This window comes from Callorhinchus milii, unplaced genomic scaffold (assembly GCF_018977255.1).
Source record: "Callorhinchus milii isolate IMCB2004 unplaced genomic scaffold, IMCB_Cmil_1.0 Scaffold1, whole genome shotgun sequence".
Lineage (NCBI taxonomy): Eukaryota > Metazoa > Chordata > Chondrichthyes > Chimaeriformes > Callorhinchidae > Callorhinchus > Callorhinchus milii.
The window spans coordinates 38,733,702-38,759,887 of NW_024704742.1; the positions used below are offsets into that span (position 1 = coordinate 38,733,702).

At 40.8% G+C, this 26,186-nt stretch overlaps 1 protein-coding gene across 1 annotated transcript in view; it reads left to right on the forward strand.

Moving 5' to 3' along the window:
- LOC103175881 (collagen alpha-1(XXV) chain) overlaps positions 1–26,186 on the forward strand; it is a 355,351-nt gene that overhangs the window by 538 nt on the left and 328,627 nt on the right. Inside the window, exon 2 of the mRNA XM_042341303.1 lies at positions 446–515. Within this exon, the coding sequence (XP_042197237.1) occupies positions 446–515 (70 nt within the window). The remainder of the gene's footprint in view (positions 1–445; positions 516–26,186) is intronic.

The following is a 26,186-nucleotide window of genomic DNA, read 5'->3' on the forward strand; positions in this document are numbered from 1 at the left end:
CCCCCACAGCAACTGCAGCGCAACACAGCGGGAAGTTTTACACAGCCAGTCAGTCTGGGCTGCTTTACACCCCCCCCACCCCTCATCCCCTAAGTTATTTATTGACCCCGCAGTGGATAATAATAACAATAATAATAACCCTTGCATTTGATATAACGCTTTTCACGTCTTCACGACGTCTCAAAGCGCTTCACAGAATATGCTGTAAAGATGTGGGACTGTGCTGTATTTCTGTCTGGGTTGATCTGCGCTGTGCTGGGGGGTGGTTGTCTGTACATTAGGATGGACCCATTGGTGTTTCAGAAGGTTTCCCCCCCCACCCCCCACCACCTTCTACTCCCAAGACTTATTCCATCGTTTATCGCATAGTCTAAGAAACAAGTGACCAGTGACTGTGACAATGAATCAGTCGATGTTCACGGCAGCTTGGGTTGATGTCTTGCAGGGATCCTATCAAGATGTCGTGAAACGCAGGTTTGCGAGAGAGACATCCCCTGAGTGCAACTGCCCTCCAGGTGAGTGGCTTCGTGCCTTTGGCCGGTGGACATTAACGTGCCCCGTTATACTGGGTATGTTCAGGCAGGGATACAACTCATTGTATGTCGTGTCTGTGGCCAGCAGTCGCTCGGGTCTCCCCTTCGGTGTGATTGAAATAGTCGATGATAGAGTAAAACTCGCATAACACTGATCTGTATTAATCGATTAATATAGGCAACGTCCCGTTCCAGAATTTATATTCTATGCAAGTTTGACATAACTCATACTTGGCGTAAGTCACATTAAATGTATGGTCCCAACTGATAAGACTTGTGTGAGGTTTACTGTGCTGTACTTAATGTCAGATTGGATGTGTGGAATACAGCAATACTAAGTGCAGACTGACTTGCTGTTTCACACGCCCTCACATTCCTCATCAGACTGCTTGTTTAGTTTTGCTTCCCTAATATTGAAATATAATCACTTTCATTACACTAACTCAGCATTGTTAATCACATTTAGGAAAGAATGCCAGGGTGAAAATTCTCCAAAGCTGTACTGCAGGTGTTTTTTTACTAGCACTTCAGTGAAGTATATTTATTGGTGGGCAGTTTAAACTGGGTGACCAAAAAGTTGTGATATCTACCTTGTTATCGAAAGAAAAACAAAAATATCAGAATTTCCTTAAGATGTATTAGACATTGTTAATGGTATCATGACTTTTTGGTCACCCTGTAATATAAGTACAGCAGAGCGCTTGGGATATCCCCTCTCATTGGGACCGGTTCTATTGCGGATGTGAAAACAGTGTGGGTAACAGGGCATAACTGGAATTACAATGTAAATTATTAACCGAGACCTGCTGGACAAATAGTTAGTCACTGTAGTATCACAAGTGCCACCCTTCCCCTCTCCCCATTTCCAGTGCTGGAACTGCTCTCCACCCCTCCCCGACCACACAGCTATACACACAGTGCAGTATTTTTCTTCCTGCATGGGGCTTCCTTCTTTCCCACCCATTGTGGATATGCTCAGAATATGTGCTTATATGATTAAAGATTGTCAGCGCAAAATCTGGCTGCCGATTTATCTGATGTTTCTTGAGCACCCAATGCCTTGGAGTACTGCGTACCCATCAAGTTTAGGAACTGGACTACCTAGACCACCACAGAGTGCTGGATTAATTCCGATATTCCGTTGCCAAACATGTCACCTTGGAGCCACTTGAGCTCCAGGGAAACCTCACACCCCAATTCTGAGGAGGATAGTCACTAGTTGGTCATTTGTCATTTGACATCTGACAAGCGCAGATCTGAGCTCTCACTAGATGATTGGGAGGTGCCAGGAGTTCCCAGCTGACTTCCCAGTGGGCAACACAGCTCAGCATGAAATACTTGAGAGCATTGCCACCCACCTTCCTGTGCACAGCTCAGGCGCACATCCCTTCCAATTGAGTGATGGATCCCACAGTTGGAGGTGCGGAGCTGCTTACTTCTTTGCGAACCAGTCAAGGTGAACATATGTTCACAAACTCAGCCTCCAGGTAATGCTTTACCACAGCTGTTGTCCCATCTTACTGTTTCCTGAATGGCTTTATCATAGCCTTCTGTGGAGTAGGAACAAATTTATTATTATATCAACCTATGTCTGGAGAGGGCATTTGAGCTGCACAACATTCCAGCTGTTGTGGGACCAATTTGAAGTGACAAGTTCTGAGTATTTCAGAAGAATCAACCATCCTAACTCACTCAGGTGTTAAATCTAATCACTCCAGTTAGCTCCTTGTTGTCAATGCACTCTTCCACAGCTCATTCTGAAGCACATTCCCTCAGTTCAAGTGGTCAGAAGATTTGATCCTGTCATTAAATTCAAGTTGTACTTGAGTTGTGCCTGGTGCCTTTACCTCATGGCAATAACTAACCAGTTGTCCCGCTACATTAAATGATAGGAGTTTAAAGCTAAGGTGGTTACGGCAAAGGAACATACTTTGTCAGCTGTGCTTACTGTCAGCAACCTGATCTGACAGCAATGTGAATTGATTTATCAAGACCAGGATCACCCTGCTTTAGCTTTATATAGGAGGATTCAAGACCAAATTCAATAATGAAGATGATTATTTGGATTCTGCTGGATTATTCTTATAGCTTTCATGAAATAAAGAGACAACAAGGCAACCTGCTCTTTACGAGCAGCAGTTTAGTATCAAGTAGTGAGCTCTGCTTGTTTTGAGTACAGACAAGTACTCAAGTATACCTTGATGCAGCTACAACCCAACAAAGCACACAAAATTTCTCATAGTCCCAGTCATAAGACCACCCTTTTAACATTTAAGATTGTGGAGATTTTTGGAAAATATTTCAATTCAGCTTGAATTTAGAATCTAATTCTCTGCAGTAATCCCCTGAAACCTTGCAGAAAAATGGCTCGTAAAACAATCAAACTCCCAGATAAATTGGTGTCTGTGGGACATTGCAGAGTTCGAGTTAGCTGCTCTATTCACTTAAAACAGTGTCTTCATTTTACAGCAATTCCCTGGGAATTAACCTCTCCCCCATTTGCTCATTTACTAACTATCTTAAATCAATGTCCTTGATTCACCGACCAGTGAAAATAATTTATTCCCATTGACTATTAAAATCTCTCACATTGAATGGTACATTTATCCCATCACTCCTCAACTTGCTTTGTTCCAAAAAATCTTCTTCATTATTGAATTTAAGAATTTTTCAAATTTTTCATGATCTTAAATCAGTTTTCAGGAACTTAAATTTTAAGACAATGGTCTTGAGTCTGTGATCAGGAATTTTAAGCCTCCAGTTGGGTGACACCCGCAGCATCCTGGTACCAAGCCAGCATTGCTAACTGCCAAGATCCTCCCAATATGAAAGACATTATATAAATGTAAATTTATATTGTATCATCACAGCAATCTGAAATCCGAACAAAGCATGACAACATTGACTTTAAAGCTTTCCTTATCATTTGTATTACATTCCTAAGTTTGGGAAAAGTAATGATCAATAACAAATTATTGACTAAAGTGAAGTTTAAGATGGATTACCAAGTCAGGCAGTGAGTTAACAAACTGGCTTTCAGCTGTTGTACCTAGACTGAAAGTGACTAATATTGGAATGAAAGTCTCTTGTTTCTCGATTCTATATGAAAGTGAGATTGGTCAGTCTCGCTCTTTGCTTACAAAACAGAGAATGTTGGAAATGAACTCCAGCATTTAAAAGAGAAAGATAGTTATCAGTTTGTGCTTCCAGCATTTTCTGATTTCTTTCAGCTTTCCAACTCGTAGATTTCTTTTTATCTCATCCGATTTTCTGTTGGATATGGACTCACAGCACAAAGCTGTCCTTCACCTGGCACTAATTGGCAACCTCACTCAAACAGATCACAGGATAGTTGGGAAGCATCACCCTGGGGTTTAAAAAGCATGTGTTGGGTAAATTATTCTCTAAATTGTATCGAGCACTAGAGAATGTTGCTCAGGACATGAAGTGTGTCTCCTGCAGGAAACCCTGAGTACATCACGTCAGCCTAGCTCAGTTGGTGGCACTCTCACCTGTGGATCAGAAGGTTGTAGGTTCAAGCCCCACAATGGGACTTTGAACTTGTATATTCTAGGCTAATGCTCAATGCAGTGCGGGCAGTGTGCTGTATTGTTGGAGGTGCCATCCTTCGGATGAAATGTTAAACCCGTCTGCTATTGAGATGGACTGAAAAGATCCCATGACAGTATTTGAAAAGAGAAGGGAGTTTGTCCTGGCTAATAATCCCTCCATTTAAAAATTGGTCACTCATTTCATGGCTGTTTGTGTGACATTGTGTGCAAATGGGCTGCTATGTTCACCTACAAATGCAGTCAATACATTTCATAGTCAATCTTGTGAAGTGCTTTGAGACATTTTTATATTATCTTATTATGATGCGTAACCTGGAGGAACTCCGCTCTGATGAGATTTTGGGTTGGAAAAGAGTTAATAATAATATTTGAATTTTAATATAGCACCTTATCGAGTTATCGAATTCTTGACGGTCAGTTTGATATAAAAGGGGTTAACTACAAAACTCTTTGTCTGATGTAAGGTATCCTTAATGCTGCAGTTTTTTCAGCCAACCTTCTTGAACTCCACTGATGCAGTTTAGGGTGGTCTAAGATTTGAGGCAGAATGGAGACTATCCTGTATATGGTTGGTGCCTGAAATGGGAAAAGTATTCCAATTCCCAGCATGAACATTGCTGGTGTTTAAATGATAAGCATCTAAACCCTCTGTGAAAAAAATAGAAAAAAATCTCAGTGACAATAGTTTTAACACAGTTACAGGGCAAACATCACTGAGTACAGGATGACTCATCTTGTAATGTATTTATTTTGACAAGACAGACAGGAAGAATGAACGTATGCTTATGCCATTAGATGTGTCGCCTGAGGTCTCATATACTCTAGGCGATGCTCCAGTGCAGCGCAGGAGGTGTCCAGCTCTGAGTTGTCTGAGGTACCGTCCTTCAGAGTGAATTATAAATAATAAATTATAATCCTTGATTTGCTATAGAGGCTGATGCATTAAAATGCAAGTAATAACAATGAGGTCTCCTGTGCTGTAAGCCAACTTGTTTTCTATGTAAAGAAGATTGGTTAAAGACTGTTTTTCCTCATTTCATTATTTTGAGCACGGACTCAATTGACCAATTTACAGGAGGGAATTTTCATTACATCTAATTACTGTTTAGCCCAATCAAATATGGTATGTGATAATTATCACTGGTGATGGTGATCTCATCTGAGACCATATTTCTCACCCCTATTTTAACTATTGCACTCACTTCAGACTGAAACCAGTCAATGTCCCAGACAGTGTCAGATCTCTAGCCTGATTTGTGCAGCACAGCTTTTTCTCTCTGGACATAGCGACCAGAGGATACAAATTAGACTATTTACAGCAGTCTGATAGGAATCAGTTTGGTCTGCAGCCAGCTATGAGCTATCATCAGAGAGGATGTTTTACTAAGGAGTTACGATACTGCACTGGACTGTGGAATCTGTGGTCAGTAGCCCTGCTTCAACTCAGCTGCAAAAGAACACCTTCTGAAGCTGCTGGCATGTCATTGGACATGTCAAACAGCAGTACTAATTTTTGCCTGGGTCCAATGCAGCAATATCAAGTGAAACAGCCAGATAATGGAAAATGTGGAGCAGTCAATGTTTTGTTGGCAGCTAGAGGGCAGGATCATTCATATAAGAAACATGTACTTGGAGAATGTTAGAGTAGAAATTCTAGATTGGATGAAATGTGCTGACAGGGCTTTCTTCATCCAAACCTCTCTTGTGATCTTGTGATAAATGCTCAGTGCATATATGATTGGAGTTCTACTTCCCTCCAATAAACAGCGATACTAGTAAAGTAGCTGTGGCTCTGCAGTAACACTTTGCTTGCTTATAAAAAAATGCAAGCTGTTGTTGCTTAAAACGCTACTGAAATTTTCGGAGTCACTGAGGGAATGGATTCACCCACTCAGCTCCCATTAACCCTCCAAATCAAAGTCCTAATGGGTAATGTGGTCCTAGGTAGACAAGCTGCTGGACTACTGTGACAAGATGTGACAAGCTCTCTATTTTCCTGCAGTATCCAAATGCAAACTCTGATGTCCCGAAGAACATCTTGGCTCTCGTCCACCTGCACTTAATATTTTATGGTACGTGCCTCCAATGAAAGAGTGCGCATTCCATTCCAGACATGGAAATTTCCATGCGTAGGTGGATTACATATGTAAATTTATTTTGGTTTGGATGCTCTTAAGCATGGTCATGGATTTCCATTTGTGTTTTGTCTCATTGTTATCTAGAAAATGATTTGAGAAATATTGTTAGAAAGTGTTGACAGTGAATGGCAGTGCCATAGCAGCTAGTGACTGAAGGATATTTTCCAGTAGTCAGTATTGCATGTGGCTCGAGAAATTGAGACTCACAAGTCAATAGTTGTCAATAAAAAGAACAGCTGGAAACCTCAATGAATAGATTACATTGATATGGAACAAATAATGTTTAGATTGGCTATAGAGCCTGAGAACGTCTCAAATCGCTTCATAGGATTTACCGTAAAGCGTAGTGACTGTTTATTTCTAGGAGAATGTGGAGCAAATGCATTGCACCCATTCCTCTTTGTTACAGATGCAGAAACTCAGAGTTTATCGTTTCTTCTCTTCTGTCAAGTCTTGCTGGGATATGGCTCTGTGACTATTGCCTGCATGGTGGTAGCTGGCCTAAGTGGCCATTCTTGAAGTGCAAGTCTAGATGGTGAATATTCACGGGCAGTTTCACCATGGGAGATGGGGGCGACATTATAACTAAACAGTTTTCATTTAGCATTCACACATGAACATTTCAGCAGGAGCCATTGAATGGTAACCAGGAGCAGGAATCCTGACAGACTATTTCCCCTTCTTTAACCCAGGGTACCGAGGCATGGGCCAGTTGCTCTCTTGCCTCCTTGTCAGAGATCAGACATGTTAGCTTAATATGAGACAGTACTTTTACCAAGTAAGCTATCGGGACACTTTTTTTTAAAAGCTTTAACCTGAAGCAGGTGAACAATATACATCAAGGAAAAATTGAGTATTTACTTCAAAAACTGCATTTTTCAATTTATTATGTTCTCATTCTTGTCGATCAGATGCCAGCTTCTTCTGCATTATAAAATTATGTTTTTAAATTTTATGGTATTGAACTCACTGATGATCCTTTGAAACTAGTTTTGTATCATAACAACAATAACTTACATTTACATACCAGGTTTCATGTAAAAACAAAGGCTTGATCCACTTTATATTTGATTGGAAATGAATGCTACATACAGGCAGTTTTGTCAGCCAATCTATAATATCCTACAAACAATGAGATAGGTGGACAATTCATTTGAAAATTAGGGGCTACATTTGAGAGTATAAGATGGGTCAACCAGGAAAAACTCTCACTGGTAACCGTTTGAGTCATTTCCCTACATGTTATGATAAATAAAATAATAATCCTTGCGTTTGATATTGCGCCTTATCATATCCTTGAGATGTCTTAAAACGTTTCACAGAATACATTGTAAAGTAGAATTTCTCTGTGCAAAATGTGACAGCTAATTGCACACAACATGTCCCACAAACAGTTGTGGATTGAGGACCAAATTTTTTTGGTCATTCCCAATTTGATATTGAAATACCAATAGTACAGCAGTTCCTTTCCAGCCACCTGGATCACAAGCCAGACAGATCCCAAAATAATATCACAAAGAATTGGATCATCTGGAAATAAAGTACGTTCATATAATATTGAATATTATGTAGCCAGCTCCCTGAGATATGCTTAAGAACATAAGAAACAGTAGACGAGAAAAGACCAAGGTCCATGTAGTTTGCCTTCCACCTTCCTGGCGCACGCATGCACATATGTCCCAAACTACTATACCCCATAATGTTATTTCCTAAAAGAAAAGTATCTAATCTGTGTTTGAAAGAATCAAAACTTCCTGCTTCAACCGTCTCCCTAGGGAGCCTGTTCCACAAGTTCACTACTTGCTCACTGAAATAGTGTTTGTGTAGATTTGTTCTGAATTTTCCTCTCTTCAATCACAGGCCATGTCCTTTGGTTTTACTATTCTGGACAAGCTGAAATAGCTTGTCACGATCTACATTGTTTAGCCCCTTTAGAACCTTAAAGACAGTAATCATGTCACCTCTGTCGTAGAATTGCAATACAGTATATTGCAAACATACGAAGAAAACAATGGAGCTAAAAATGTGGCAGCCTCTAAACTGGAACCGCTGTGCTAACTAATTTCCCATTTCCAAACTTGTGTAACTTGCAAAAAGAAGTGCGGTACTGGAAGCCACAATTGTGGACATGTTTTGCTTTAGAGCTATTTCTTGGTTGACAAATGACTCAAAAATGCCAGTGAAACATAGCCTTTGCTGGACCCTAGATCACAATTTATTTGTGTTTATTTAATGAATTAGCAATGAAACGCACAATATCAGACACAAAGCAGAGGTCACAAGGATTCCTGCTTTGCAAATGCTACATTTTTAACTCTGCTATTTTTGTGACTGGGCAATTCTGATGTTATCAGCCGTGGCATGAAAAAATAATTTACTGCGTGTATCAGAATGGTTTATGCTCAGGAATTGAAATAACAATGTCAGCCAAAAGGAATTAAATCTAGCGAGGGCATGTTATCATTCATCACACAAAGCAGCAAATTAAAAGTGATGTGACAAGCCCTTGCATCTCAGACTATAAACTTCCAAGCTGCTCAACATCTGCAGGTTGGGGGTTGATTTAATCATATTCTATGTAGGGCAAAGGGAAACAACAATTGGAAATATAGCATCGTAATATATGCTTCATTAATGTATGAACCTACACTATGTAAAATGCCCTGCAGAGTAGGGTTGCCAACTTTCCAGTTTCTGAAAAACGGACATTTAAAAACAATATATTTGTATGTGCATACTCTAGATCTGACACTCCAATAGAGTTGCATTGTCCTGCAACAATTGTAAGCCCAGAAAAGACCATTGAGAGACGATTCATCTGGTCACAACCAATATCTCATCCTTTGGATGAGACATTAAGCACCTGCCTGTTCAGGTGGATGTTAAATATCCCATGGGACTAAGAGAAGGGAGTTTCTCCTGTTGTCCCTTGCCAATAATCCCCCCCAGTTAAATAAATTATAATTCATCTCCTGGCTGTTTTTGCATATTACTGTGATCACAAGCACAGTCACAACCCTCTCCAGATAACTCATTTCAACATAAAATGCTCCATTAAATGCAAGGATTGGAATAATCTATCTCCACCACCTGCCAGAGCATCTATTCCATAAAATGTACATGGATACCACTCTGTATAAGGCAATTCAATCCAAACAGCTTTTCTGAGCTGCCTTGATTCTGTGCAACCTCAGATCCTGGAATCTGATGGGTGTTTGTTTTTTGTATATAAATTTAGTTTCCAATTATTTATTTTTTTACCCATTTGCCATTCTACTCCTGGTCTGGGCTCCTCTTGCTGGGATTCAGCTCCAGAGCAGACACAGCCTCCACTGAGACCAGAAAACCACTGGAACCAGGGAGTTCCTGGTCTGTAAGTTAAAGCTCTACCACTACATGACAGGGGCTGCTCCTGAACCTGCTTATTGAGGATGAAGTTTAGAGGCAAATGATCATTCAACATAAAAACAACTAATATTAGGCCATTTAAGAATGAAATCAGGAAGCATATTTTCTCTCAAAGGGTGGTAGAAATCTGTAATGTTCTCTCCTAAAAGGCTGTGGATACTGGATCCATTCACACCTTTAAGAGTGAGGTTGATAGATTTTTGGTACGTCAGGGTATTGAGGGATATGGGGAGAAAGCGGGAAATTGAAATTGAAAGGATTAGCTGAGGTACAGATCTGCCATCTTAAATGGTGGAACAGGCTTGAAGGGTTGGATGGTCTCCTCCTGTTCTTATGTTCCTATCACCTGTTACCAGAGCCAAGTGTAGTCATAAGTGACAGGATGCACAACACATTCTTGGCTGCAAATCCATTTGAAGGAGGTGTAGAGGGACTGAACGTCCATTGTAAAAAGGCAATGGTTAGGGTCAAACTGGAATTGGTTGAAGTGGGGGAGGGCGTCAGTAGAATCATGGATGTAGGTGAGTAACAACTGGACAAGGGGCGAAAAAATAGAATCCAGATAAGAGGAAATAAGTTCCTTGGGGCAGGAGCAGGCTGAAACGATAGGTCTACCAGGACAGGCCTGTTTGTGGATTTTGGGGAGAAGATAGAGGCGGGCTGTGCAGGGTTACAGGACTATGAGATCGGAGGCTGTGGGGGGGAAGATCTCCAGAGGAGATGAGGTCAGTGGTATATCTATTTGTTACACTTGTTCCTTGACTACTTCCTCCTTCTACTGGAATAGACACTAGTACCTCACCTGAGGCCACTATTCATGTATGAGCCTTGACAGTGTCAGCAAGCTAATCACCGGCAACCAAGCCCAATCCTATCCTTGCCCGATGCCCAAACACATCTAGTTGGATAGCAATCATAAGAGAGAACTATTTGGTGACTTTTCGCTTCCCTTATCCAAGGTCCTAGGTAACCCAGGTCCTAGGTAACCCTCACCAGAACAGAAAAGAAAGTCAGTATCTACAGGAAGAGTAGAGGGAAGAATCATGAAGGAGGAACAACAACAACAACAACAACAAGATTCCATTTATAAAGCGCTTTCACGTCAGGAGGACGTCCCAAGGCGCTGCAAAGTTGGGTCATGACCCGAGCAGGGGGGAAATGGTCAGGGTAAGGGGAGGGAAGGGAGGGAGCGAGGAGGGGGAAGAGAGTCGAGAGGGGAGCTGAAGGCTCGGTCAAAGAGAAAGGTTTTGAGACCGGCCTTGAAGGAGGAAAGGGAGGAAGCAAGGCGAAGGCACTGGGGGATAGAGTTCCAGAGCCTGGGGGCTGAGAGGCTGAAGGCCCGACCACCGATGGTAGGGCGGTTGGGGCGGGGGACGTGGAGCAGACCGGAGCCAGAGGAACGGAGGGTACGGGCAGGTAGGTAGGGGGATAGTAGGTCGGAGAGGTAGGAGGGAGCAAGGCCGTGAATGGCCTTGTAGGTGAGGATGAGGATCTTGAAATCAATCCTCTGGGGGATGGGGAGCCAGTGGAGGCGAGCGAGGGTGGGAGTGATGTGGTCCCGAAGCCTGGTGCGGGACAGTACACGAGCTGCAGAGTTCTGAATGACCTGCAGCTTGTGGAGGGAGGTGGCGGGAAGGCCGGCGAGGAGAGAGTTCCCATAGTCCAGCCTTGAGGTGACAAAGGCGTGGACCAGAGTTTCAGCAGCGTGAGGGGTGAGGTAATGCCGTAGTCTGGCGATGTTCCGGAGGTGATGGAAGGCGGTGCCAGTTGTGGTGCGGATGTGAGGGAGAAAGGACAGCTCAGGGTCGAACAAAACGCCGAGGTTCCTGACTGGCTTTGAGAGGTGGAGAGTGCAGCCTTGGATGCTGATGGTGTCAGCGCCTGAGGTGCGGAGGCGCTGACGTGAGCCAATCAGGAGGGCCTCGGTTTTTCGCACGTTGAGCTGAAGAAAGTTGTCTCTCGTCCAGGACTCGATGTCGGACAGGCAGGCTGTCAGGACATCGGTGGTCGTGGAGTTGAGAGTAGAGGAGGAAAGGTAGAGTTGGGTGTCATCCGCATACATGTGGAAGTTAACTCCATGTCTGCGGATGATGTCACCAAGGGGGAGCATATAGAGGGTGAAGAGGAGGGGACCAAGGACAGAGCCCTGAGGGACACCACATGAGACAGTGCGGGGGGTGGAGGAGAAGCCATTCGTTGAGACGAAATGAAGACGGTGAGAAAGGTACGACCTAAACCATTCAAGGACAGTGCCTTGAAGGTTGAGGTGGGAGGACAAGCGGTGGAGTAGGATAGCGTGGTCGACCGTATCGAATGCTGCCGATAGGTCGAGGAGGACGAGGAGACAGAGGGAGCCCTGGTCACAGATGGTCAGGATATCATTGGTGACCTTGACCAGGGCAGTTTCTGTGCTATGGGCAGCACGGAAACCTGACTGAAGGGGTTCGAAAAGAGAATGGGTGGAAAGGAAAGAGCGCAGTTGGGAGGCGACAACTCTTTCCAAGACCTTGGAGAGAAAGGGGAGGTTGGAGATGGGCCGGTAACTTGATAGCTGCGACGCATCAAGGGAGGGTTTTTTCAGGGTGGGCGTGATGATGGCAGTTTTTAATGGAATGGGGACAGAGCCAGAGGAGAGGGACAGGTTGATGATGTCAGTGATATGTGGGGCAAGAAAGTGGAGCTGGGAGATAAGGAGTGGAGTGGGGATGGGGTCAAGGGAGCAGGTGGTTGGTTTTAGGGATTGGATGAGTTCAGTGACAGAGGGTGGGGAAACGGGTACGAAAGTGTGTAGGGGAGGATGGGTAGGAGTCGGAGTGTGGGAGGGAAGGGGTGGGTGGTGGGTGGAAGTTGGAGGGGAAGTGACCGCGCAGCGGATTCCCTTGATCTTGGATTCAAGGAAATCCAGCATCTCCTCGCAGTGAAGGTTGGAGGAGATGACCTGTGCGGGGTGGCGGGGGGGACGGAGGAGTAGGGTTGTGGTGGAAAACAGTAGCCTGGGGTTGTTCTTCGCCTCCAGGATTATCCTGGAGTAGAAGGACGACTTGGCCGAGGCTAGAGTGGAGCGGTAAATTTTGAGGAGGTCCAGCCAGATTTGTCGGTGGACCGTTAGGCCAGGAAATTAATGGAGTAATGTCTACAGAGTTCATGAGGGCAGATTTATTCTTTTTTGACTCTTTGTACAGTCAGATGTCCTGTTAGAGACTGATAGCGATTACTTAAGGCAATTATGGATGCCGGTGACAACCGGAAGCTCCATGATTGTAACATAGTTACCATACTTGTCAGTTTATTGAAGAATGGTCCACAGTTGACTGGTAGGAAAACACAGAGTAGATATTGTTTTCTAAACTCAAAATACTGCAGATGCTGGAAATCTGAAAAAAAAACGCAGAAGTCGCTGGGAACACTCAGCCGGTCAGGCAGCATCTATGGAGAAAGGAAAATGAGTCAACGTTTCGAGTCCACAACCCTTCATCAGAATGCTAGATATGTCAGGAAGAAAAAAAGGCAGCAGGAATGATTAGCTGTGCGTCAGAGGAGAGAATCGGTGAACATTTCTCACCAGGAGTTGGTCAAACTGAGTAAGATGTCAATTAGTGTTGGAAAAGACTGGCTGTTTTGAGTAAGTGTTCAGCTTGTTTAATAAATGCATGCAAAGTTGAGGAAATGTTATATTTGTTAAGAGGTAGCAGCCTAATTTTGTTTTGGCCTATGAACTTTTCGTTATTATGGAAGTATTTTGACATTCTGCCGAAGGGTCATGGACCCGAAAGGTTGACTCACTTTCCTTTCTCCATAGATGCTGTCTGAGTGTTCCCAGTGACTTCTGTTTTTGTTTTCAGATATTGTTTTCTGTCTGTCTGATGAGGTGTCTAAAAGAAAATCTTTCACATGATTGTATATTGTCTGAAGCTTGTGCACCTTATGCAGTGATTGCATATTATTATTATTATTATTATTATTATTATTGGTATTAACGTGTTTCTCAAATGTTTAACAGAATGCAGTGGTCAAAAATAAATGGGCCATGCCTTAGGGGTGGTCCATAATAACTGGCGATTACTACAACTTGGGGTACTGTGTGTAACTTATACATTGGAATGTAGTGACATCATTTGTGAATTGGACTAACCAGACCTTTGCCCTTGCTTTGAATTCTCACAATCCTTCTTTGTTTCACAGTAATTCACTTCACTCTATTTGTACCCTATTATGTATAAAATTATTTACGTTTAGTATCACCCGTTTATCACATAGCAGTGCACCAGCAGTACTTCAGAGAGTAAAGGCATTTAGATGGCTTCTGTAAGTCATTGGGGCCCTGTTAAGATCATTTTTGCCTTTCCAGAGTATAAGTTACACAGATGGATGTGTATCTTCAGATGGTTTTGATTTTAAACAGATCTCCTTGGAATTATATTTCTAATAAAGAAAAAAATGTGGGACACAGCAAACGTCCTGAACCTACTAGCTCAATTTATAAATGCATTACACACTGCATTGCAAGCCTTGTCACAATTATTTGTTCAATTGTTAAATATCACATTGATGTGGACTCCTGTAGCTCAGTGGTTAGACCACTTGCCTCGCAAACGAGAGACCTGGGTTTGATTCCCGGCAGGGTGAAATGTTGGGCAAGTTTCCTTACTCCAACTCCTCTGTTTACCTAGAAGTAAGTAGGAACCTGGTTGTTAGTCGATTAATAATATTAATTTGGGCACTCAATCCACGACTGTTTGTGGGACACTGCCGTGTGCAATCGACTGGCGCGTTTCGCCCACAAAATATAAGCCAATTCATTTTACAGTATATTCTGAAAGCGCTTTGAGACATTGTGAAGATGTGATAAGGCGCTATATCAAATGCAAGGATTATTATTATATTCAGACATTCTGCAGAAATTATCTGAAGTTATGTTAGAACACTTGTGTAAAATAGAATCTAAAGCATCATGATTAGACTGGCTGTGAACCATCAAAGAAAGTAATAATCAAATAGTAATAATTCTTGCATTTAGTATAGCGCCTTTCATGGTTGGGAGCATGTCTCAAAGCACGTCGTAGGAGGTATTATGAAGTGGAGTGACTGGTTTGTGGGCAAACACAGTATCCACATTGCCACAATATTCCACAAGCAGCCATGAGGTGCATGACCAAGGTCATTGGGAGATTGTTGACCAGGACACCAGGAGAAATTCCATTCTCTTTTCAAATTGTGCCATTGGCAGATAGGATCTCGATTTAATGTCTCATTCGAAGGATGACATCTCCAACAATGGAGCACTCCCCCAACACTGTATTGGAGTGTCAGCCTGGACTATATGAGTTCCAGGTCCTAATGTGGGGCTTAAATCCACAACCTTGTGAACTCAGACTTGAGAATGGAATCAACTGAGCCAAGCTGATACACCAAAAATGTAAATGTTGGAGTGAAAAATGTGGAGCATGTTGTGATAACTAACAGTGGGAAAAATTGGGGGAAATTATTAAATCACACACCACAGTCCCCCCACCACCCCAACCTCCCCCCACACACACATGCAGTGCCTTTATTTTTCTTTTAATAGTATTTCAGTGATTTAGGCAGTTCATGGATTTTAACACAATAATTCATGGATATTTTTACAATGATTTGGTCTTATGGTGGATGCTCTGCTGACTGTTTCTAAGGTTATTTTCGGGACAGTAACAGCTGTTTCACGGTTCAGTGTACTTCAGATGCTCAGGCAATACAAAACTGCCTGGTGGAAGTGAGCTGATCTATCTTATGCAAGGCATAGAGTCATTAAACATTATTCAAGCCTGGGAGCCATAAAGTATTTATTCCTTATGTTCCAAAATTTTGCTTAGCTTGTTTGCTTGGCCTGTACTATAACGTGAGTTTACATTTAATAGGCGATTTAATAATTTATAATTTTACCTAAGTTTAATAGAGACAACAGTTAAATAAGAAAATGAATCAAAACAAGCAAGGGACGACTTGGGAACACAATTTAATTTTTTATGTCTGTTTAATATTTTATTTTGTTATGGGTCACAGTGTGAAGACTGAACACTTGGCGGAAAATGATGCACATTGTTGATGAATTATTCCGTGCAGGAAAGCTCATTGCAGTGATCTATCGGAAATAAAAAGGGAAAAACATGAGATTGTTTGTTTTGGTGTTACTGTAGTTAGAATGGGTGTGTCTACAAAGCTTGTATTTCCCCTTTGGCCAGTGGGTTGTTTATATTGTTTCCTGTTTGAACAAAATGCACATGAAGGATAGATGATAACAATTTTTGTTGTGTCTCAAGTGGTTACTATGAACAATTAAGATCTAATTTGAGTTCATGTGTCCTGTCACTGAGCTAATAGATGGTGTGTTTGTGCTGCTCCTTGTAGGGGATAGTTACAAGAATGAGCCCTTTTGTTGACATCAAAGCAATATTGGTTAAAGGGGCTAAAAGAATATTGGTTGAATCTTCAGAAGAAAGGTGCAGTAAACCTTCTTTTGTATTTTTTTACAAAAACATAACCCCAAGCTGTAAATCACATTGAAATGTCACTCGCATGTGAAATTGTGACAAAATTTGCTGCATGTCTTTTGTCCCTCTTCAACAGCTCAGTTGGTAGCACTCTCACCTCTGAGTCAAAAGGTTTAAGTCCCATGTTGGGACTTTGAACTCACAGTCTAAACTGACAGTCCAGTGTAGTGGGTGTGCTGCGTTGTTGGAGAGGCCGTGCTTTGGATGAAATGTTAAACCAAGGTCCCATTTGCCCGTTCAGATAAACATTAAAGATCCTGAGGCACGATTTGAAAAGAGAAAAGCGTTTCTTCTGGTGTCTGGCCACCAATCCCCAAATAAAAAATGGTCATTCATTTCATGGCTGTTCATGGGACAAAGTGTAGTGCCAGTTGGGTATTGGGTTCATGTATAGTCAGTACGCTTCACAGTCAAATCCTACAAAGTGCTTAGAGACAACTTAACAATGTGATATGGTACTGTATCAAATGCAAGGATTGTTATTAAAGATTATTACAAATGGCTTGTCAGGTGCATTGCATGAATAACTTTTTAAGTTAAAATTCGTTATGTGACACTACCTGCTAGAAATGTACATTTTACGTTTCTGAAAACAATTGTTTTGGGGGGTATTTTCTTTTCTCTGTGGCAGTGTTGTAGCCTACATTTGTCTCAACTGAGAGAGCACCATAGCAAACTCAGTGACCTGAACCTGCACCATTCACCAGTAATTGTGCTTGAATCGGTAAACAGAAACAGTGAAAATGTTTGACTTAAAAAAAACCTACAAGTACAACTGAATACAGACATTTATTCAGTTTGAGAGAGGCAACCAAATGTGTTGGATATCAAGATTAGGACCAATGTAATGGAAAATGACAGCTGTTGGAGGTATATTACACAGTTAGAAACACTGATTCATATTCTCTGGTACCCCTTTAAGGCTAAACAGTTTTGCAAAATGTAGAAAATATTCTACCAAAAATGTTCCAGATGGTCTGATCTCGACCTCTTTGCCTGGTCATTTCAGGAGATTGAGAAAAAACATTTCCACTGTCTGAAGAAAATTGGAGTCTGTTAAGCATCCTTGGAAGCGATTGATCCTTTAGAGGTAGAAAACCAGCGACTCTCCATCAGTTACGGAATGGAAAATCTTGGCTATACAAATGTACAATTGTGACAGAGTGGAGAGTACAGTAGATACAAGAGTTTACAGTTTTCTTTCTGGGATCACTCCAAAACAATCATTTTAGGTGACAGCATATTTGCAAGAAATAGCAAAAAAAACCTTGCATTTTAATAGCGCCTTATCATGCAAAATGGCTCATAAAGTAATTACTGTCAAGTGACTGTTTTTGTAGGCAGGCCATTTGTGCTAGCAATTTCCCACAAAGAGCCATGATCAATTTATCTGAGGAATTGTTGACCAGCACACTGGGAGAAATTCCTGCTCTTTTTAAATAATATCATGGAATATTTAACAAGAAGACGGGAAGGGAGACACCTCTGACAATGCAGCACTCGCCAGTTGTGTGAGCCTGGACAATAATTTTGAATTCCTGATGTTAAGCTCAAACCCACAACCTTCTGAATCAGAAGTGAGAACACTACCAACTGAACCTAACTGATGCTGGAAAAATACAATAACTTGCACTTATATACTGGCCTTCACATGGTCTAAGGTCCCGGACGCTTGATTGTGGTGGGATCTGACACCGAGCCGGGGGATAGGGAGTGGGGGAGGTGACCGTGAGGGCAATCAAAAAGGAGAGTCTTTAGGCGGGCTTTGAAGGTGGGAAGTGAGTTATATATATATATGATATATATAGCGCCTTATCCTGCAAATATATATATATATAACTCAGAATGAGTTTATTGAGTTTATTTATTATAACCTGAATAAACTCAATCTGAAACATCTTGGGGGCTAGGGAATGTCTTATGTGACATAATTTCCAGTTGACCATCAAACACTGCCTACTTATTTCCCCCTCACTACGGTCAGATGCTTCAAGAATTGGGTTAGATATCCCTATATGTTCTCTCACATATACACACACACGCACACACATCACTAAGGCACATTGAGTCAAAGCTCCATGAAAGCATCAATGAGTAAGAAAAGACAAAGGTTAGTCAGGAAACCCAATGAAGAGACTTTCCTAAAGAATCAAAGATACACAACAAATGGAGAAACAAAGCTTTAGCATGACAGAAAATAATCCCTCTAAATATGTGTCGTAACATTTAGTAATTCAGTTAAATTACATATTATTTAGTCCAGTGTGGACTATATCAGAGGAACTTAGCCTCGTACTTTGAACTCAAACTCTAGGCTGACACTCCAATGCAGTGCTGGGGGTTTGATGCATTGTTGGACATACCATCTTTTGAATGAATGTTAAACTGAGGACCAGTTTGCCTATTCAGGTGGATGTTAAAGATCCTATGGCACTATTCAAAAAGAGGAGTAAGTTTCTTCCAGTGTCCTGGCCAACAAACCTCTAAATAAAATTGGTCATTCTCTGCATGGCTGTTCGTGGGGTATTGCTGTATGCAAATTGACTGCCGCATCTGCCTATTAATACACAGTCACTACATTTCATAAAATCCTGTGAAGCTCTTTGAGATGTCTCAATGTCATGATGGATACTGCTGTACGCAATTGACTGCTGCGTTTCATCCATAAAATATGCAGTCAATTCACTTTACAGTATATTAGGTGAAGTGCTTTGAGACCTCTCCAAGACATGATAAGTCGCTATATCAAATGCAAGGATTATTATTATTAAGGTGCCATATCAAATGCAAGGATTATTTTATTTGTTGACTATTATGAAATATTTCTCACAGTTTGGTAAATAAAGGTGAAGGTTAATTCTCCAGTGTCAATGAAATATTATCTCTTGAAATTTAAAAAAAGAGAAAAAGGAAACTTGCGCTTGATACTTTGACTGAACCTCCTTGAAGTGCTTTGGACTTTTTGCCCTTTCCAAGATGAAGATATAATGAATAAAGCTATGTAGGTCTCGGTTGTGATTATTTTTAAATGTTGCCTTCTTAGCTTTACAATGGGGTGACTGTTCAACAATATGACCACAATTGAACTTTAATGCGAGCACTTGCAGAAAATAATTTGGCTTCATTTCAAAGAAGTCACTTTGCTATAACAAACTTTCCTTTAGTTTTATGTTTCTGAAACTGTGGAACCAATGAAGATTAAGCAATATGATTTGTTGTATCATGATACATAAGCCTAAAGCTGTATTTTTTCCTGGGTATCACACATGATTTACAACCCAGAAACCTTACGGACCAGTTATACTGATTTGAAGTGGTGCTTGGCATGGAGTGATTGAAAGGTAATAGTTATAGTACCTGCTCTGAATTGCTTGGGCCTGGAATTGAGTTCAAGGAAAGTGAATTCCGATCTAGTAAAGTGCATGAGCGGAAGTGTATTAACATGTGCCAAAGAGTAACTAATTTTTAATGTTGTTAAAGAACTATAAGGTTTGAAATCACATGAAGCACATTGAGAATAACCAATTGGACAACCCAGTGAATGTTAGACTTTTCAAAATGTAAAATTTTGCTTTGCTTTGATTTCAGTAAAACTGAAACATTTGATGCTGAAGGATGACTCAAAATCATTCTGATGCCTCTTATTTAATATGAGAACCCCATTGAATCAATGTTAAATTAATAGTTTACGTGAGGCTTCAGAAATATATTGGAATGGTGTGTACGATTTTATTTGAAAATAGGAATGTTGTTGGGTTGGGGATGAATCTGTATCTTCCTTGGATTTATTTAGATTACCACAATTATTTGCATTTGTGTAGAATCTTTCATGTGGAATAATGTGTCATTTACAATGAAGAAAAAGATCCTGAGTGGGGAGTGGGGGGGGGGGGGGGGAGTAGGAAGTAGATTTGAACCATACGACACCAACAGATGGGATAGCATCTCACAGTGCTTAAAGGCACAGGCACAGCCAAAGCGATAAGTCTTACAGCAGGATTTGAAGACCAATATGGAGGGAGGAACAGAGGGATCGGGATTGAGAGTTCCAGAGATTAGGGTGAACTGCTGTGGTTCTCATGTGTTAACCAATGGTGCTTTGCATGGGGGGGAGGAATGTGCAGCAAGCCTGAGGTAGCCGAGTGGGATGAGCAAAGGAGTGGGGCAGGAGGAGATGGGGAGGTAGGGTGGTGCCAGAGCATGAAAGGGTTTAAAGGAACTTGAGAGATGAAAAATTCAAGTGGATCTTGGGATATTTTATGGACCTGAAATAATGAACAAATTTAATCAGGCTTAGTTCATGAATATTGAATATTTTTAACAGAATGCCTATAGGTCTTTTTAATCATCTATTCCATGCTGGTAGTGAAAGAAAGAACAACAGATCACTAGAGAATTCTGGATGAAGAAAGCATTTGGCCCATATGATCTCACCCTTCCAGAATACCTACCCAACTGTCCTCCCAATACAGCTGCTTTTTTAAAAATAAATCCAACGTTCTTCCTGGTAGCCTCTTCCAGTCATTAATTACTCTCCGGGTACAGACTTTTTTTCTAGTTTGTCCTGAAATTGCCCTTTACAACCCTCTGCCCTCAGGCCCATGACCCTATCACCCCCATCCTCGCCCAACCCCACTAGCTTCCCATCACACAGAGGATACAGTTCAAGATCTTCTGTCTAATACTGGAAATCAAACTCGCTCTCTCTGCACTGTTTGAGTTGCCCCCTTATGTCACAGCGACCAGAACTGTACACGGTACTCTCGGCCTGACCAGAATATTGTGCAATTTGAGTATGACTTCTGGAGATTTTAACTCGACAGGTTTGACAATACAGCTGCCTCACACTCTGATTATCTAGGGCACTGAGAGACTCGAACAGAAATCCGGAAACTAACAAGGCATATTTTCAATATCTAACTGATTCAGACCTACCTAAAGTAAAAGTAAAGTTTTTTTTCCTAAACTTCAAAAAAAAATCAGTAAATATTTTGGGGTATTTCCCCTAGAGTGAAAAAAGGAAGCCTTTGTAAGGTTGCCTACGTGTAAAAGGAAAGGAGGATATGATCTAGGAGCCAAAGTACAGAAGAACATCATCGCATGTATAAAGGATAATATTGAAAGCATCATGTAAATATTTGGTGGTTTGTGGATTTCATTAAAAATATTTGAATGAATTGCTGTGTTATGTATCTTCCAATGAGTTTGACTGGAAAATGTTACTTTTATATATCTCGAAACCATATAATGAACACATGCTGCTTTCTATCTGTGATTCTTTAGGTTGTCAAGTTCTTTTACAGGCCAGACATGCCTTTTCCTGAAAAAAAGTTGTTTTGAGACATATTTTATTGAACGCATGAAAAGTATGCTTGGCATATCTTCATAAATTGGAACATCGATTCAGACTAAATAGGTGATTTGCCTTTGTCAACGTTCACTGCTAATGGGCTGAATGGTGTTTAGAATGTGTTGCCATTATCCTTCAGTCCTAGGAGTAACACATTCTCAAACAAACATTCGGGCCTAAAAAGCAGAGATATTTCTAGCAGGACTCCAAGTCACAAATGGAGGCTCCTTTCCGTAACTGCGAGAACACAGCTGAGATGAAATATACTTCTGGAAAGGAGTTCCCTAGAGTTGGATGTGATGTCCTGAACCCCATTTTATTCAAAGCCAATTTTAAGGAATCCCATCCAAAATTGCCATGTTTTGTTCCCCACTGTGGTAAACATAAAGTTCAGCATTTTATATGAGCCAACACACAAGAACATAGGCATTTTTTCATGATTGCACAGAATTACGTAGAACATTACTGCACAGAAATAGACTTTCGGCATAATTGGTTCGTTCCGTTGTTTATACTCCACACAAGCCTCCACCCCTACTAATCCCCTCACCTATATCACTTTATATCCTTCTACCTCATGTATGCTTTAAGTTTCCTTTGATATATGTTGATGGTTTTTGCTTCAATTACAGCTTCCGGTTGTGAGTTCCACATTATCATCACCTTCTGCATTTTATTTGGGTCAACCGGGTGTCGACCTTCTGCATTAAGAAGTTAAGGACAAGAATGATTTTTAAAATTTATTTGGTTCAGTCCTTTTCAAATAACAAGTAATCTTTGTGTGCACATAAAGAACATATAGTGTATTGAAAAAGCTGACAATGTGTGGTGACTGTTTGTTGTCAACTCCCTATCAATTCTCGGTGATCTCAATATTGGAGTGCTGGATATGGATCCAAATGATGGATGGAATTAGATAAATGTCTTTCTTCCTTCCTACCTATATTATTAGGTCAATATATGAAATACAAGTATTGCAGGGGTAAATCAATTATACTAATCCTTGTATAAGACCGATCTGTATAAATATTGTAATCACCTAAGTCATGCATCTGCCCAAGTCCCGTTCAGTAGTTTATATTCTATGCAAATTTGACATAACTCATACTTTGCATAAGTCTTATTAAGTGTATGGTACCAATTGATATGACTTATGTGAAGTTTACTGTATATTTCATATTTAAGGCATAGAACAAGCAAAAGGCTATTTGGCTCATGAAACCTACTTCTGTATTTTAACAGTATTTTAATGGTTTTTTAATATGAGGTTCCACCTGACAACCTCACAACTGATTTGTAAATTGTGAGTCCTTCAGGCCCTCGCATGCGTCTGGAGCTGATCCTCAGAATGCTGAAGACTGATTTCTAATAATTTTTTGCTAGTCTCTGGGAACCTCCTTTGACTGCAGTCTGGCTTCACTGATCTTGAAAATGAGTTTGCCGCCTGAGCAGAGTTCCAGATGTTTGTCCAGAGACACAACTGGATGCCTACAGGTTAATGCTTTTTCTTGTAAACTTTGCATTATAGATCTCATTACATATGGCAGCATCAGTTGGTAGCAATCTTACCTCTTGGTCAGAAGGTGTGGGTTCAAGTCTCATTTCAGGATTGTTGGTTTAGGTTGATATCCCAGAGTAAGGGGAACATTAGATTGTTGGAGGTGCTGTCTTTCAGGTGAGATGTTAAACCAAGGTCGTGTCTGCTTACTCAGGTGTGTGTTAAAGAACCCCTGGCACTATTTGAAAAAGGAAGGGAGTTTTTCCCAGTGTCCTGGCCAACAATCCTCCAGTTAAATTACTGATTGATCAATCACCTGGCTGTTTGCAGAGTCTTGCTACATGCAAATTGGCTACAAATACACAGTCACTACATTTAGCAGTGAATTTTTTTTTGATGTGGTAAGGTATTAAATCCTGTAGGGAGTCCTGTAGCTCGGTGGTTAGAGCACCCGCTTCAAAAGCGAGAGACCTGGGTTCAATTCCTGGCAGGGCGAAACCTTGGGCAAGTTTCTATACTCCACTCGCCTGATAATAATACCTCAAGAAAAAAATAATAAAATTGGTCACTTCAATCCATGGCTGTTTGTGGGACACTGCTGTGTGCAATTGGCTGCCGCGTTTCGCCCACAAATATACAGTCAATTCACAATACAGTTTATTCTGCAAAGTGCTTTGAGACGTCCAGAAGACGTGAAAAGCACTATGTCAAATGCAAGGATTATTATTTTTTATTTACTATAAATCAAATCCAAGGAATATTATGATCTCCTAGGAAAAGTTTCCTCATCGGAAAATCTTAAATCCAAAGTCGGTCAAGAAAAAACTCCACATCATTTTCCATAGCACATCAATCACCATTATCCAAACCTGATACCCTCCTCCCACGGACATTTACCCTCTCGTGGCCTCAGCACAAAAATCATTGTGTCTTGTGGAATGTTTTGCGTTTTTATATAAATACATTCACCTGTTCTTGAAGGCTGTTAAAATTAAGAAAAGAAACCTGGAGAGAGTGTTAATGCCACTGGACGATGTGACTGCGTTGATCACAGAAGGCTTAGTACACATGAGGGAATTTGGTGTAAAAGTGTGACGAAGTTAAACTCCGCTAAATAGTGGGCGGTAATTACATTTATAATTTCCCACTGGATTTGCAGCCTGAGCACATGAGATTTTTACAGCAACTTTCCAGGATTGCAAAGTACTCTGTGGATTCAGAATGTGCAATGATAGAAAAGCAGGAAATGAGCTCTGAGGAAATTTCTCTGCTCTGTAGCTTTTCACCGATTCTTAGCATTTGATGTTTTACAGCCATCTGTCCAGTGAAATCAAGTTTAGTGTAGGCTAGGAACTATTTTTCAGGAAAAATCTGTGTTGTACATAAGCTGAGACAGTATAGCGTGGAAAAAGATACATTGCATTTTTATTACTTTTATTTTATTACGCAAGTGGCTATCGAAGCTAAAAGCGTAAAAAGATTGATTGAAAGGAATGGATGATTACTTGAAAGGAAACAATATAAAAGGATACAGGGTTTAGAGCAGTCAAGAAGCTAACACCAGCCAAGACTTGATGAGCACCCTAGGCTGTAATTTGTGTGATTCCACGCTCAATTGTATGTCATAACAATAACGTTAATGAGTGTTTCTGAAAGGAAATAATTAGGAAATAATATACTTCTTTACAAAAGCACATAATTGTCTTTATGAGCAATAGTTGGCATTGCCTCAGTTAACCTGTGGTATCACAAGTTTGCAGCCAATCACAGAGGGGCACTGATGGTGGTCTATAGTGAAACCCTTTGGATTGATAAGAGCCAAATTAAAATGAAGAGCCTCGGTGGGAAAATATAGGTGGAAACACACACAGATTTAAAAAAAAGTAATAGTGAATTGAGAATGAGCCTGGAGAATATGCCTTGAGTAAGAATTAGGAAGTTTTGGAAGGGACAGGAGGCTGCTATAGACACAATGATGTTTGTGTGCTATGATTAATGAATAATTATTGAGTCAGTTTCCCCCTCCAGAAGACACAGTGAGTGTCTTGTTGATCTCATCTTGAAGTTAATGGGTGACAGCAAATGCAATGCTATTTAACCTTGCTGTGGGGGGCGACCGGTGGTGGTAAGAGGACGATGACAACTGGAATCATTCAATAAAGGGCAATGTGCGTTTGTAAATTTGCAACTTATATTTCCATTCTCATATTCATTTGCAAAAAGGATAAGACTATAGTAATTGAACTTGAAGTTTGTCGCAGTTCACAACACTGTTCTTTTTGTGGTTGGAAATTGGGTGGAAATCATTTCTATTCTAGATAACATGCCGAGTATCAAGGTATATTGGTATCCAAAGGCAAACAAAGTTATGCCTCATTTAATTGCTTGCTTGCTATGTTAGGAATCACTATATACAGTATGATTGAGCTGCCAGCAAAGTCACTCTGCTAATTTCAAATGTCAGGGGGAGTTCACTGTTGTAGGATTGGGAGGTTATGTAACTTCACATGTTGTGAAATACGACAGCTGTATTGTAGCTGCTCATTGTGAAATAAATGTAGTTATGAATCAGAGTGGTTTCATATCCAGGGATTGCTCAATGGGCCAGAAACTATGGTCGCAACAAGTGAAGTGAGACCCCATTTATATAATTTGCTTGCTTGTTCCATGAATAAGTCTCACAACTAATTTGTCAGATGGATCTTTTCTGGATTGTAAGTCAATGAATAGATGTCTAATCTGAGAGTCGATATTGAGTGGACACAATCGTAAAATAATCGCAAAAGGAATTGAAAGGGATTATTATGCTTTATTTATTATAAATCAAATCCAAGGAATATTATGATTTGATTTATAATAAATGAAAGATTATAAAGAAATCTACACAATTTACACAGAAAATGGATGGAATGTGGAGCTCTCTGCAACGAATCATAGCGGCCATAATTTCTTTTAAAAGGGAGTGAGTTTGGCACTTGACCATGAGGAATATTAAAGGATTATGGGGAGGGGAGCAAGCTTGAGAGTGGGATTACATTGTCACATATGGAGCAAAACACGCAGTACAGACTCGGTGCCCTGAATGCTTTGTGTCTGTGCTATGATATACTATGATTCTACACAATCAAATAAAAAAAATTGCACAGCCAATGTTATCTGT